Raw genomic sequence first — 15428 nt, 5'->3', positions numbered from 1 at the left:
TCTAACAGATGGCTGCCAGACATTCCATTCTATTCTATTCTATTCAGTGATCCATCCATCTTCAACCGCTTATCCGTAGTCGGGTCGCGGGGGCAACGGCTCCACCAGAGAGCTCCAGACATTACTCTCCAGAGCAACATTAGTAACCTCCTCCTGGGGGATCCTGAGGCGTTCCAAGGCCAGTGAGTCGATGTAATCCCTCCATCTGCGCCTTGGTCTGCCCCGAGGTCTCCTCCCAGTGGGACATGCATCGAGCACCTCCCTAGGGTGACGCTTCCTAACCAGATGCCCGAACCACCTAAGCTGGCTCCTTTCCAGGGCGAAGAAGTGTTCTTCAAACTGTGGCCCCATTTCCACCGGGGTTGAACCGGTACGGTTCTTTTTTCCTGCCTATAATATTGAACCGGTTTCCACTGAGAATGAATTGGTTCCAGAACCCTAAAAGATGGTTGGGAACTGGAATCAAACAATGGTTCTGTGAAAGCACCAATAGGTTCCAAGAATCTAGAACGGAGCCAGTTCTAGAACCCAATGTTATTTTGGTGGAAAAGGGCCTTGTGTGGCAGAGGAAGGGAAGTTTTTCATTATTATTGTTTAAAATGTATTTCCATAAACATTTGGAAGTTAATTCAATGTTTTTCATCATAAAATATACTGAATACTATTTGACTGCCTACTCCTAATACTGGTATAGTTAAAATGGGACACATTCTGTGTACTGTACTGTACTGTACAGTATGTACAAAATGTACTGGAGGGCGGGAGATTGTGATATCATGACATCTCTGTCGCTGCCCAGTGACACTGGCTGGGATTCAAGTTTGACTAGACAGTCAGCACTGATAGCAGGCCAGTATGCTGCTCTCTTGCACCATCATGATCTGTCCTGATATAGTTGGCCTCACTGCAGAACCAACACCCTGGCCTGATATAGTTGGCCTCACTGCAGAACCAACACCTCGCCCGCATGCTTTCCAGTGGTGGAAAGTAACTAATTACTTTTACTTAAGTACTGTACTTTTTTGAAGAATTTTGAGGTATTTGTACTTTACTTGAGTATTTCCAATTTCCAATACTTTTACTTCTACTCCACTACATCTCGGAGCCAAAATTTGTACTTTTACTTCACTACAATTATTTGAAAACTAGTTACTTTGGCGATTTAAATTTTGATTAGAAAACATACATTAACCACTTCAACCCTATACATTTCGGCCATTTGAAAGTAGCCGATCTACAAGCTCTCAATGCGTCGCAACGCGACGCATTGAGAGCTTGTAGATCTGCTATTTTCAATCGATTTTCTACACATTTTGAACTTGTGAAATGGGACATTCTGCAATAGGAATACTTTTACTTTTAGTACTTTAAGTACATTTTGATGCCGATACTTTTGTACTTTTACTCAAGTACATTTTCAATTCCGTACTTTTACTTGTAACGAAGTAGTTCTAAATTGCAGTATTGGTACTTTTACTTAAGTAAAACAATTGAGTACTTTTCCCATCACTGATGGTTTCTCCTGACTTGTGTTTCAATCACTGTGACAAAATGTATCATCTGTTAAAGTTATTGAGGAGTACAGTACAGTAGATGGCAACAGTCACCTGCCCGATGGACGCATATGACAGAGAGATGTTTGTAGAGCATCAGCCATGGCTTTTTATGAAGAAGCCATGCCCTTTTTGCCTTCTGATTATATACTGTATCAATGACTGTTTTAACCCATTTTGGACTGAGATCAGATTCTAAAAATGTCTTCTACATCCTGACAGTTTTCTGAAAAAGCTATTCTACTTTCTATGTCAGTCGTTCTTCGATTTTTCAAAAATAGCAGACCTACAAGCTCGTAAGCGCGCCACTCGGTGGCGCGCTATGAGCTTGTAGATCTGCTATTTTTCAATAGCTAAAGCATAACATAATGCTAACACCAAAATGGGTTAATGTTAAACAGGACATTTAGGGCTGCACATGCCCAATTGAAAATTAGCTAATAGGGGATAAGCAGGTATAGTACAGTATAATATACTCGCGGAGCAAGAGTTACATAAAAGTGATCATGTGATAGTTGAGGGTGAGGACTCGGGAGACCAGTGTTCACAGTCATACATGACACATATATTGCTTATTAATATTCTACCGCCTCCCCACTTTCTGTCAAGTCGCAAGTATTCTCTGATCTTATATTGCCTCTGTATGATTGAGGAGAGATAGAGGACCACATGCTTGTTCCAACTACCCAAGTTCATTGACACGAACTCATCCAAAACAAACGAGCCGTGCATCTATTGCACAAATTATTTTGGGGGCCGGGGTATAGATGCCATCCACTGGAGATTTCCGCAAGAGTAAGCTTGGGTTTTTTCCAGCTACCAGGGAAAAGATGGTGTCAGGTTACTGACACCATGAGATTAGATTTGTTTTTAGACATGCATGACGTGCATACTATTCCTATATGCAGTGATGATGGGGTGTGGGTGTGTATTCTGTCCACCACTCACCTGCCCGCCCCAGGCGCCCCATGTCCCTAAACCCTACCCTCCTCCGCTAATGCTAGAGAGGGCCAGTGTTAGACATAACACCTCTATCTAATACAAACACACATGAAAGTCATACGAGGGTGTGGAAATGCACATCTCGCCTTTTTTCCCTTGGTAAACACAAGTTACCAGACTTGTGTTTACCATGGGAAAACTCAACAAAGAGCTTGAGCTTGTTAATGTCAAAGCTTAAGAATAATTATAAAGGCATGCTGCGGTTTTAAATGCGTTATGATAAAATAATGTATGTATGGACATTATCCTAGTGCCGTTCCATCGATTTTTATCTTCTCTTGCCTTGAGTCCACCCACTAATTTCTATTATTGTTCATCCTAAGCCTATATTTATTATGGATTTTCTTTCCCCCTCATTTGCGTAGGCTAGTCTTTATAGGCACGTGACGTAGTCTTGGATGTTATTGCTCTGCCAGTGCCAGTGTAAGGTCAGCTGGATTCTGTAGAACCACTTCTAGGCCTACATGTTTTTAACATTTAGGGTTATGGATGGTTAGACATTAACATTAACACACTCATTTACATAGTGGATTTGGTTATGAAAACATTGCATTTATTTTTTACACAAAGTCAAATAAGACTCTCTCTCTCTCTCGGGTGGGCTTGAGAGTTAGTTGAGATGCACTGAATGTTCCCTTCAACACATTACTTAAATCTATTTCTGGGGTGTTTCCTAAGCCCTAACATCCAAGCCAAACCTTTCCCATTTACAGACTTTGGTACAGTACAGGCTTGGGTGTTATAGGTCTAGATGGCATGTGGTGAGGGATTTTTTGCGTTTATTCTCTCACTTTTTATCGCATTGATATATTTATTATTAGGTCCTTCTGGGCTCTTGGTCTTGAGCCAGGCAATAACAAGCGCCAAGCGGTTGAAGCGGTCCCTTGTTAGTTGAGCCACTAGACTCCTCTTCACAGACCACTCCTACCTTGCGGCACGTCACCTCTCCGGCGGTGTGACGCACAGTGGGAGTGGCCTGGTGTGTGCAGACCCGACCGCACCTCCGAGGTTCCTCCAATCAGAGCGAGGCCGGTGAAAGCAGATGGCCGGTGATATATAACCCGAACATGAGCTGATGCAACACTAGTCTAAGATAACACACGTGTACACGAGTCAGCAGTTGTAAGGCTGTTCTTTACAGAGTCTGTGACAGGACCAATTGAAAGTGAGGAGGCAGGCAGGCAGCATCCCGTATCTCTACAGAGGTCAGGGGAAGCAGACAAAGCAAAGAGGACGCTTAATTGTTTCATTTTCTACGAAAAGAAGATCTATTGGTAAGTAAAACTAATAAATAATAATTGTATTTTTTTTTAACTAAAGAAAGAAGAGAAAACACGATAGGCTTTTATTAATAATAACTCGCACAGCCATTCCAATTGTGTGTAGGGCCATGAGCTCTTTTTAGTGAAGCAAGTTATAAATTGTGACTGGTGATTTTAAGTTATGCCGAGACAATGTTCTGCTTAAAATGCGCTCAAACGGGCAGTCAGTTTAGTGATTCATGTTAAATCATTAATATATTAGGCTAGATCATTGCAGTAGGCCTGTCCTGGGATATATAGCCAAAATAAGCCAATAAAAGAGTTGGTTGTTACAGAATGTATCACAATCAGTATAGGCCTAAAATTAACAGGCAGCATAATTGGCATTCATCAGCATATGTCATTGTCAAGAGTCAAGACTCCTAAAGTAAAACGGGACATTTCATTCTGTGAACCACTGGCCGATGTAGTTCAAATGAAAACACGATATAGGCCTACAGCTATTAGTCTATTACACAACCTTGGCAACCATGCAGCTTTAGATGCCACATATGCAGGCGTGATGCGCAAGCAAAAGGATGGTGCCACACACACACACACACACACTGTACACACATTAGAAGCTAGTAGAAGGCAACTTATTGCGTTATTTATTCCGAGAAAATGAATTCACAACGTGTGACTTATTATTTACAGCCTTTAGCTATATATCACAACGTTGTATAATTGATTCCTATAATAATAGGCTACTCTGATGGCCGGGAGGGACTCTCTGGTTTGTCCTTAAAAAAAAAGAGAGAAAATAAACCTCTTTGGATCAACCCTGTAATTCGTGTTCCTAAAGTGTAGGGTCAGACAGACTGTCTCTCGTGCTCAACCAGCAGAACTCAAATGAAGGGCTGATCCTTTTAGAATTGTGTTGCCAAATTCAACACCCAGCGGGGGTTTCATCCAGCTGTCATGATGTCCGCCCCTTCCTTCACTTCTGATTGGCTCTCTTTGAAGGCAGGGCGATATACATGTTGAGCGTCAAGTACGTTATCCTTCCTTTTTTGGAAGCTTCTTCTTCATTAGTTCTTTGGCTTTCGGTAAGTATTATTGTGATCGTAGGCCTACGATGCAAATTAGTTTTGTTTGGACGTCACCGAACGGCTGACTAGCAACTAATTATTTAGGTTAATAATGGTTCATTATTATGCGCGACTTTAATTAGCACAGTTCAATAAAAAACGATGCTTTGCATCGATCGCGCTCTGTTCTGCATGACAAATGGCTAATACGAATCGTGACTTCCGTCTTTCGTTTTGCATTAGACACAATTTCAATGGAATGATAGTAGATTTATTTATCTATTTCAGCATTAAAGTATTGCTCCGTGATGAGAATAATGAAATGAATGAGAGCGCAGTAGGCTTTAATACATATTCATGATATTCTGCATTTGCAGTACAGCACTCGGTAGACCGGTTAAGTCGCATCATGTTATACTTTCTGCAGTATAGGCTACAGACTTTCTTGGTATCTTTTCTTAAGACTACTTGTTCTGCATGTGGTCTGGAAAGATGCCTGCATAATTACACAAGAAGCTACTATAGTTGCATGCTACTGTTGCATTGAAAGAACCAGGCGATGGCAGTGAAATCCTTTTGTCAGTCCCGTTCACAGAAGATCCTCTTCCTGATAAACTAAACAGGAACAGCAGCATGCTTATGTAAAATATAACTACACAGTCAGACAATCATGTTATTCACTACATTTACGTTTTCATTGCATGAAATGCTTATGTTTTTGTTCAATCTTAAAGCACTTCATTAATAGGTCTTTGTTCAATATTATAGCACTTCATTAATAGTTCTAAAAAAGTAAAATATAACTTATCATTGACCTAGGGCTTTGAACTTTTTCTCCCCCAAAGGTAACAAGAGAATGCCTGTCATCAGAAACCTGAGCAGGGTGGCCAAGCAGGCCCTCCTGACCTCCCCCGGCTGTGGGTGCCAGCCTCTCATGGTGGCCGTACGCAACATAAGCTTCTCCCCTCGACAGGTTCCAGGCTCCGATGCCAGCTTCCACTCCCGGTCCTTCTCCGAGACAGACCACCCCAAGGTGCTCATCACCGGTAAGCAAAGAAACACACCTCTTCTTCAGCCATATTTGAAATACTTTATCATACCATGTGGTGTTGTTGTGTGGAAATAGCCAATCTACTGTGAGCTTGTAGATCGATATTATTGAAAATAGCTTCTTCTTTTTTTTGCTATTATTGCATTTTTGTTCAGATTTTTGTCTATAATGACCTGCCCAAAATGGAACGACAGGTTGAAATTGGTTAATGCACACCAGCCAGAACAACATATCAATATTTATGGCTGTGATTTATATCACGCCTGCCATTGTCAGGCCTTTAGGCTTTGGTGAAGAATTGTATATAAAAACGGGTCATTAATTTAATGTACTCAACAGAGATGTAAACATGTATAATGGGGCTGGTAAATAAAGTATCTAGGGATGACTGCAGTTTAAAACAGTAGTTCTCAAAGTGGGGCATCAAAATCAGTTTTACCACTTTCGGCCATTTGAAAATGTCCCACCTGCAAGCTCACAACGCATCACATCGAGCTTGTAGATCGGTTATAATTCTTTTTTTTTTAAAGCTAAATGTGGAATATTTTTTTAAAACACTCTAACTACAGAAATCTTGTATTGGGTTTCCTGGCATAAAACGATTAACTTAGGGGTCCTTGACATATAAAAGTTTGATGGTTTAAAATAACAACAACAACAAGGAGATGGCGGTGTTTGGTGCTGTGACCTTTATATTCTCACACTCCTCCACTGAAATCTCCATGGAAACCAGTACTGACAACCCTTAGGTGATGATTCCAACGTGAGTATTGTGTACTAATGAGATCTGTTTCAATTCATCACAGGCGGCCTTGGCCAGCTGGGAGTGGGACTTGCCCGATTGTTGAGGTAAGAGGCGCTTCTCATGGTGTGGAGACACGCGTACTGTATTTTCCATTTCCCGGAATGGTTGTTGGCATGCTGTATAAGACGCAGGCTTTGTTGGGTAGAAATCATTACGTAATTTGTGCTAATGTTGTCTTTCCTGCCTTACAGGAAGAGGTTCGGAAACAACAACGTCATTCTGTCTGATATCAGGAAGCCCCCGAACAGTGTCTTCCACAGTGGTGAGTAAATGTTCCTTCTGGAGATGAACTTTCAGATCATGAGAGGGACTTCCAGTATGAGCACATCAGTCATTGACTAATATATCAGGAGTTCCGATATTGGCCCATAATGTAAAGTTTGCTGAAATGTGTCCTAAACGTGTTACAACTGCATCATACCGGTATGCCCCATACGGGATAAACACAGTTTAAAATGCTCCAATTCTTCTTTCACATGACCATGTGTGTTTATAAAATGAGGAATGGTTTTTTGATTAGGTATTGATTTCTTTGCCTCAAATACACAATGAAAGTCAATGTGTTCTCTTGAACAGGGTCATTGATCAAATCGATTCATAATGTATGATGAATGTATGTCCAGTGACTGCTAATAAAGACTTGATAAATGTACCTGTTAAAAGCCCCCGGCTGGTAACAGACCGCAAACTATAAATGAGCGTTTTATGTTGACAATTCGAAATAAATAAATCTGTTATGAATACTGTATCTCTGCCCCTCTCAGGCCCGTTCATTTACTCTGACATCCTTGACTACAAGAATCTGAGAGAGATCGTGGTGAACAACCGCATCACGTGGCTGGTTCACTACAGTGCTCTCCTCAGTGCTGTTGGTGAGGCCAACGTTCCTCTGGCCCGGGCTGTCAACATCACTGGTGAGTTACGCCTAACTTTCTTACAGTCCATTCGTCTCACGTCTGCTTTATTAGGCATTCTCTCGTCGCTTAGATTCTGGGGTCTTGAAAGATGCCTGCATTACACAGCAGTATCGAACTTGGAAGTCGTAATACTCAATTTTCTTGGTGGTGGCGGTTGAATTCCACCAATTATTTTATTTCTTTACCTATTTTGCCATAAAGGTGAATGGAATCACTGGACAATATTTGGACTTACGTATCAAGGCCAGGAATATACTGTACAACACAAGGTTCTGCCAAGAGACAAGACTGTCCTCTTGGCTAGTTCACGACAGAGCTGTACTCAGCGCTGATGGTGAGGCTGATATGCCATGTGTCACTAGTGAGTCCAAGTCTAACTAGCTTAATCCTCTTAGGATCTCGAAGGATTCAACATTATACAACAGGTCGTTTCGAGGAAGCAATCTGATTGGTTCAAACAGCCTTCTAGCCGTGCTTGAAACCAGTATCATGGTCATGGAACACCTCATTAAAACGAAGAATTCAGCCGTGTTGTCCCAGAGTGCAGCAGACTCTGTGGCTAGGCTAGCTAGTTTCTTGGGACGTTTGTGGTCGTAGTGGCTTCATCTGTTATTAAAAAAAATATGTTTTTTTTGGCGACTATCTTAGTTTTAAGGGTAACTGTTGTATAATCGAGGGTGTGCATTTCTGCGCTGCTTACAGAACTCGCCTTCGGCTCGTTCTTGCAGCAACGCAGGCGTGCCATTAATGACAATAACGCACACCCTCTCGTGTAATATTGCTTAATTAACAAACTTAGTCAGGTTAACATTGAGTGAGCTGCTTTTCAATTCAACGCGTGTTGGTGAAGTGCAATGCCCTAACGACCGGGTCTGTTTGTCTCATCATTCCAGGGCTTCATAACATCCTGGACATTGCAGCAGAACACGGCTTGCGTCTGTTTGTCCCCAGCACAATTGGGGCGTTTGGGCCCACGTCTCCCCGCAACCCCACTCCAGACCTCTGTGTGCAGAGACCTCGCACCATCTATGGGGTCTCCAAAGTCCACGCAGAGCTGATGGGCGAGGTAAGCTGTCGGAGCACTTTCTCCGTTACCGTACAACACTGTTTTGGATACACAAGACTATTCGTGTTAAGCTTAGCTTGTTGTTATCTAACCAAAAGTACTGTTTTCTTTTTGTTCCACAGTACTACCACCATCGCTACGGCCTGGATTTCCGCTGTCTCCGTTACCCGGGAATCATTTCTGCTGACTCCACGCCTGGTGGCGGCACAACTGGTGAGAGTCTGAGATTGGGCACACTCTCACAACATGGTTCTGTACGAGAGTTACCCCGGGCCGTACACAAGTTCTCCATTTTCATTTATCTGTCTATTCCTGTACCCCCTCCTCTCCTGTCATGTCACAAGTTACTTATGTAACGGACTAATTCCAGAGAGTTGTTATGACGCATGGTTTATTTTTAGGTCAGCTGATAAACACTTGTGGTACTGTACATCTGGTACAGGATAACCGCTATTATGTTTCCCCCTCCTTAAAAACAACCCCATCTTTCCTGTCATCCCCCATCATTACTTTGTGCAGTGCATGCATGTAGTTTGGTCAACTTAGTGGAGCTTGTAACCTGTTGTACTGCATGACATTCAACACAGTTGACTTTTCACAACTTTTGTTACAGTCTTAATGATTAAACGCAGTATTAGTGATTAAACACGTGAGAATGTCAGTTTTTCCCACGATGGTGATCACAAGCACTGTGGCTAATATTTCTTGAAAAAATAACTTGCGTGTTCACCTCTTCCTCCAGACTATGCCGTCCAGATTTTCCACGACGCGGTCAAAACGGGCAAGTTCGAGTGCAACCTGAAGCCGGACACGCGGCTGCCCATGATGTACATCGACGACTGCCTACGTGCCACGCTGGAGGTGCTGGAGGCGCCGGCGGATACGCTCACCATGCGGACGTACAACATCAACGCCATGAGCTTCACCCCGGAGGAACTAGCACAGGAGGTCCTGAAGCAGCTGCCCGACCTGGAGGTCAGCTATGACATCGACCACGTCCGACAGGCCATCGGTAAGCCCTACTACGTACTTATATTGTATTGGTATGCCAGCCAATGAACGGCTGCTTGATGTTAGAACCTTGTGTTGTGTAACTTAAAGGTGCAGTGCTAAAGTTGTCTCTGTGACTAAAATGGGTAGAGCCCGTGTCTCCCCCCAGTCTGGCCTGTGTTTAATTTAGCATCTCACCTGCCAAGAAATTGAAATGGCTGAGTATGACTGCTAGATAACACGGCACTTTGTGTTCTTTCCTTTCCAGCTGACAGTTGGCCAATGAACTTTGATGACAGCAATGCACGAAATGACTGGGGCTGGAAACACGACTATGACCTTCCAGAGCTCGTGCAGACAATGCTCAACTACATTGGCTCGGAAACACGTGTCGCGCGTGCCAACTGAGAGGACAAAACGGCAGCGGGTTTTAGTCGTTGTACATAGTGTAAAGAAGACTGCTGAATGAGAATGGAGAAACCTTGGCCTGTACATAGTTATTTCTCTCTGTTCTCTATCTAAGTCAGAAGGGCTCTGTTTTCCCGGGACAAAGCTACCATGTCCGCAGAATGTAAAAGTCATGCCAGACGACCCTCCCCACCTTTCTGCCTAGTATCGATCAATCCCTCTGCCATCCTTTTTACTCTTTACCCTTGGAAATCAGGGTGAAGAGAAGCCTGTAACTGGAAGGTTGTCAGAAGTATCAGGGCTATAACAGAAGCCTGTAACTGGAAGGTTGTCAGAAGTATCAGGGCTATAACAGCATACTGAAAAGGAAAATTTACTTGCGTGACTATGAATTGTGTGCAGTAAAAAGTACAGCGATTTCTGAGCTTAAAAAAGTAACACCAAAAAACAAGCAAACTGAACAAGTGAATGTAGCATTGATCAATCTGAACTCTTTACCACTTTATCTGGAAATCGTATTCGAGGGTTTTCTTTTCTATTTATTAATTTGCCAAGAATACAGCAGGGAATTCAGGCGTCCATGGCCCACATCTAAGGCTAAACACAAATCAAGGACTTTTAAATGAGAGGTTTACTAAATAATATTCAAGCAACTGTCCTTTGATGCACTTTTGAAGGGTGGAAAAATCAACCATTTGAAATTATATATAAAAAATCACACCCGTGTGAACTGAGTGGTGTAAGGTTTTATATAGCATGATCAGCTGTGGTCTGACGTAATGAAATAAGGTAAGGTATTATGTAGCCTGATCAGCTCTGATCTGACGTAATGAAATCACACCCGGATGTGATTTCACAACTGGCTTTTTCTGTGCAGAGAAAATTACCATGGTTGCTACGGTCATCCAGTTCACCCGGGTGTGATTTAATTACGTCAGAAATTATTTTGAACATAGCAACCATGCTCATTTTTTTCTGCACACAAAAGCCAGTTGTAGGAGTGGTTTACACCACTCAAAAAAAGAGGGGAATCTGACAGTGCATCTGCATTCAGAGTGGTCGTATGGAGCAACTTATTTGAATATGAGCACCGCGGTAACTTTTATATTTTGTTTATTCCATTTTTTTGCATTGTCTATTTATTCTTTCTGCTGGTGATAAATGTACTGTATGAGAATGATATTGAATGTTTTGCACTACCTGTGTGCATGTGTTCCAAGCCATTTCTGAAGTCATGACTGGCTCAGTGGCTGCCCCAAATGCTCCCTTTTTCTATTTATGAGAGAACTATTCACCAGCTCAGTGGGTTATTTGGACATAAAGGGAAAATGTGACATTTTATGCCACATTTACAAATATCCGCTGCACGGTTCTTTCATTTTTCAAGCCATTACAAGAATCTGTCACTTTCTATGTGAAAGCATAAAGGTCTGTTTTTTTTAAGTCACAAAACTCGCTTTATCAATAAAACCTTTTCCTCAAATACCTCATTCGTCATCACTTCTGTTGTCAGATTCTTACTGCCACTAAGTTACAATATAATCTCAGAAACCTGCAATTGAAGACAAATACCTGCTGGAAATTTGTTATCAGAACAAAATGTTCTAACCACCGCAGGCATGTTAAAAGTTTAATTTTGCTGCATACTCAAATTTAGATTTAGAGCAAAAATGTCTGCCTGATTCTTCATTGGATAGACACAAGAAACTAGACGGGAGGGATTCTGGTAAAATGAATGGTTCCGGAGGCAAACTCAATGGCATTATTGTAAAAGGAATGAGGTGTGGCTTATTGTCTTGTTCTTCAACAGATACATAATCTGTAGAATCATAGATACTGTGCCTGAGTTGTGTCATGTATCAAAGCGCAGACATAGAAGAGAGAGATGGTATTTGAAGATTGCTTGGCCTTAAACTATAGCGTGTGAAGGATGCAGTTGCTCAAATAAAAGGGGATTAAGTTGCATAAAGGTCTGCTGTTGCAGAACTTTGCATTTGAGGTTGGACCAGGCAGCTAACGTTCTCATAATCTAACGTCACAGGACATAATACAGCTACAACATGTCATCCTCAAATTGAGAAACAAAATGCCACTGACTGTTGTGAACCCCCCCCCCCCCCCCCCGCAGTTCCTGTAAGCATGTCTGTCATATTTGTGACCTCACTGCAAGGTGAGAGGACCGTTAATATACCTACTGTAATTCCTTTTGTGATACGACCCTGTAATTAGATTTTTCAGTTGAAAATCATGCATTTTCTTTCAAGTATGAATTAGTATCATCTCTCATCTCTTCATCTTGAGCACTCAGGGTAACACCCATTACTATATCTCTGGTCCATATAGCGTTATGAACCAGAGTTACCTGTACTGTACTGTACTGTACTGTACTGTACTGTACAGGTAACTCTGGTTCATTCAAGGTGATATGCATTTGACCGTGGACTGCCATTTGACTTGTGACATGTGACTCGTCGAGGATGTATTTTAGATAGCATGTTATTTAAACAGATGCTGGGTTCACAGTTTGTCTATACTCTATACATACAGCACATGTAAGGCGGCTTTAAATCCATACAAAGCTGATAGAATACACACATAACCTGTCAGGGTATACTGGGTTAAGATATGGTCAGGACTCGCACACTCACTCACGTGCTCCATTTCTGCCTCGGCTGTCATTATATTTATTGTAAAGCATGTGAGTGCGTGGGTTCTATTCTTCTTCCCTCACAAGGGCTCCCCCTCCCACCCACACACACTGCACACACATCACATCCCCCCAGCAATGGACTGTTTTGTGCGGCGCCGATGCAGACAGGCAAGCTCCTGCGATGTCACACGATCACCATGCATGAAGAGACTCAGCCAGGGGCAGGAATTTCAGGGAGGTCAGACGAAGTCCATGGCCGCCGTTGCCCCTCAGTTTGGCCTTGTGCCCCCTCAAAAAAAACGGCATGCCCTGAGGCCACAGTGGCCTTAATGCCCCAGCTGACTGTACCACTTTCTCCTCTGTCTCTTTCTTGTCATGGAGACAGACACAAAGGGCAGTATTATGCGTGTCTTAAGTACCAGGTCTTATGACTTAACTTAAGACCTGGAGGCGTAATCAATGCCATTTGGCTATTCTGAGTGGCCAAACAGCATTGACCACGCCTCCAGTTAAGACATGGTACTTAAGACACGCATAATACTGCCCAAAGTGTCTTTTGTTGAGATTCTGATTCTTAACTCCCCTGAGTCCCTAAAAAACTTATTTACTGCACTTTGGCTTTGTATAGGGCACAACGGAGAGAGAATTCAGGGGAAGTGGAAAGCAAAACCTCACAACACAATTGATGTAATTGCTGTGTCATTTAGCCGCCACACCACAAGACTATAGCCTGTGTGAGCCAACACCGCCTCTTAAAGCTAGTAAACCCATTGTGAACCCGGACATGTTGAGTACACCAAGGTTTTATGTTAGAAATGTTTAGTATAGCCACTTGCCCAAATGTGCTGACACCATCACATTTGTGATGACAGCTATGGCCGTTTTAAGCCCAATGAGGTTTTTTTGCAAAACCAATGCTTGGAATGTATTCAGCATCATGAAAACCCCCTAGTTTAACACATCACATGCTACATAAAGCATGATGATCTTTTTTCTTTTTTTGCCTTCTATAGGTTGTTAATGGTATGGTCACATATTATGCCAGAATGCCACAGACGAAGTCCACACTATTTATCCATAATGTATAAATGATAGATAAGGGGTCAGGACAACGAGGCCTTTTCGTGGAGGGGTCAGAATGAAATTTGGACTTAGACTGTTTTTCGTCTGTGGTACTATGAAAATTGCTCAACATATGCAAGTTAGCATCCGGCAGTTTCTACATGCTGGTGACCCATACTACAACATTTCTAACATTCTGGCAAGTGGACTATAGCCAATAGCCTAACTCCAATTCATGGAAATTGGAATGGAATGAAAACAAATCGTATACTGTAGCCTGCTTGTTTAGCTAGAACTGTATCTGTGTGCGTGCCAACTTGACCTTTTATATAATTGTGTACATGCATTATTATACCGTTTTGCGTTTTCCATTTGTTTTATGCAAAGAACAGGAGAAAATAGATTTGTGGAAATAGATTTGTGCAGTGCAAAATGTGTATTTGGATACTTGAAGACACCTAAATATCCCTGTTCCCCATAACTACATTATTGTGTCCAGAAAAAATATTTTATCCCAGTAAGAATCCCACAATGGAAAAGGTGTTATTATTTCTTTTACAAGAACCATGTACAGTTACTATACAAAATAGTTACTGCTTTATTATTGCTTTCCCCAATAACCACATTATTGTATACGTCTGTAATGACCTCATGAACACGTGCAATTACAAAATGATTAGCTCGCTGTAAACTAATGCATTACCAAGTGGACCATGACGAGAATGACCCCTGCATGCATATCAGTGTGCAAGGTCGGTGATGATACGTCCCAAACTGATGTTTTCTTAATTGCAGATAAGGCCATATAAACCGTAACGCATAGCACAAATGATTTGTGTGAAATTACATGCTTCACGGGCTTTCTTCAATTTCAGCGAGTCAGTAATTACTGGCTGGCAGGGTGACCTGGATGTGTGCTGTTCTGCAGAGTAAGGAGACCGAGGTTAGGTAGGGAGAGAGCTTGGCGCAAAGAGAACCCGCAGAGTCATGCACTGTTTGAGTCTTATGTCTGCTTACTCTGCAGATGCATGGCAGAGAGGAATATGAGACAATTGTCATTGCATTAAAGGTGCAGTATTTATTTCTTTGTTAAAATACAGTGTTAAATAGCTCTTTCTGTTATCATTGCTATAGTGTTTGTTTAGTAACAGTAGCAGTCTTTAATAAACCGAAAATGCATTTTCAGGTCGGATACCGGTATAGACATTTATCCAATCAGGAGGAGAGAAAGAAGTGAGCAGACAAAATTGAAACTGGAACACTATCACTATTGAAGCTGATAGGTCCTGATTGGCTGAAATTGGCATCCCACCTGAAGATTTATTTTCTGTTTACAAAAGAGCTGGAAAGAATGGGAAGACTGTTACTGAATAAACACTTATATATCAGGGGTTTTCAACTGATTGTGAACCAGGGACCACCACCCCTGAGCAGGGACCACCACCCCTGACCAGGGACCACCACCCCTGACCAGGGACCACCACCCCTGACCAGGGACCACCACCCCTGACCATGGACCACCACCCCTGAGCAGGGACCACCACCCCTGACTAGGGACCACCACCCCTGACCAGGGACCACCACCCCTGACC

The 15428-nt window shown here is 42.3% G+C and overlaps 1 protein-coding gene across 2 annotated transcripts; it reads left to right on the top strand.

Moving 5' to 3' along the window:
- Positions 1-3651: 3651 nt before the first annotated feature.
- On the top strand, positions 3652-11612 carry tdh (L-threonine dehydrogenase). 2 transcript variants are annotated; one of them, XR_013792060.1, is made up of 10 exons: positions 3652-3829; positions 5733-5933; positions 6745-6787; positions 6935-7005; positions 7508-7657; positions 8554-8726; positions 8849-8939; positions 9469-9738; positions 9985-10406; positions 10452-11612. XR_013792060.1 is itself a non-coding variant. In XM_079526080.1 (9 exons), exons 2-9 carry the CDS (start codon positions 5744-5746, stop codon positions 10122-10124), a joined length of 1128 nt encoding a protein of 375 aa, XP_079382206.1. In that variant the 5' UTR covers positions 3652-3829; positions 5733-5743; the 3' UTR covers positions 10125-11612. The 2 variants fall into 2 exon arrangements, 1 of the variants encoding a protein (XP_079382206.1); XM_079526080.1 differs by having other exon boundaries at positions 9985-11612.
- The last annotated feature ends 3816 nt before the right edge of the window (positions 11613-15428 follow it).

The sequence above is a fragment of the Electrona antarctica genome (assembly GCF_951216825.1).
Source record: "Electrona antarctica genome assembly, chromosome: 17".
Classification (NCBI taxonomy): domain Eukaryota; kingdom Metazoa; phylum Chordata; class Actinopteri; order Myctophiformes; family Myctophidae; genus Electrona; species Electrona antarctica.
Note: the sequence above shows the minus strand (reverse complement) of the source record. Positions and strands in the feature narration are given on the sequence as shown.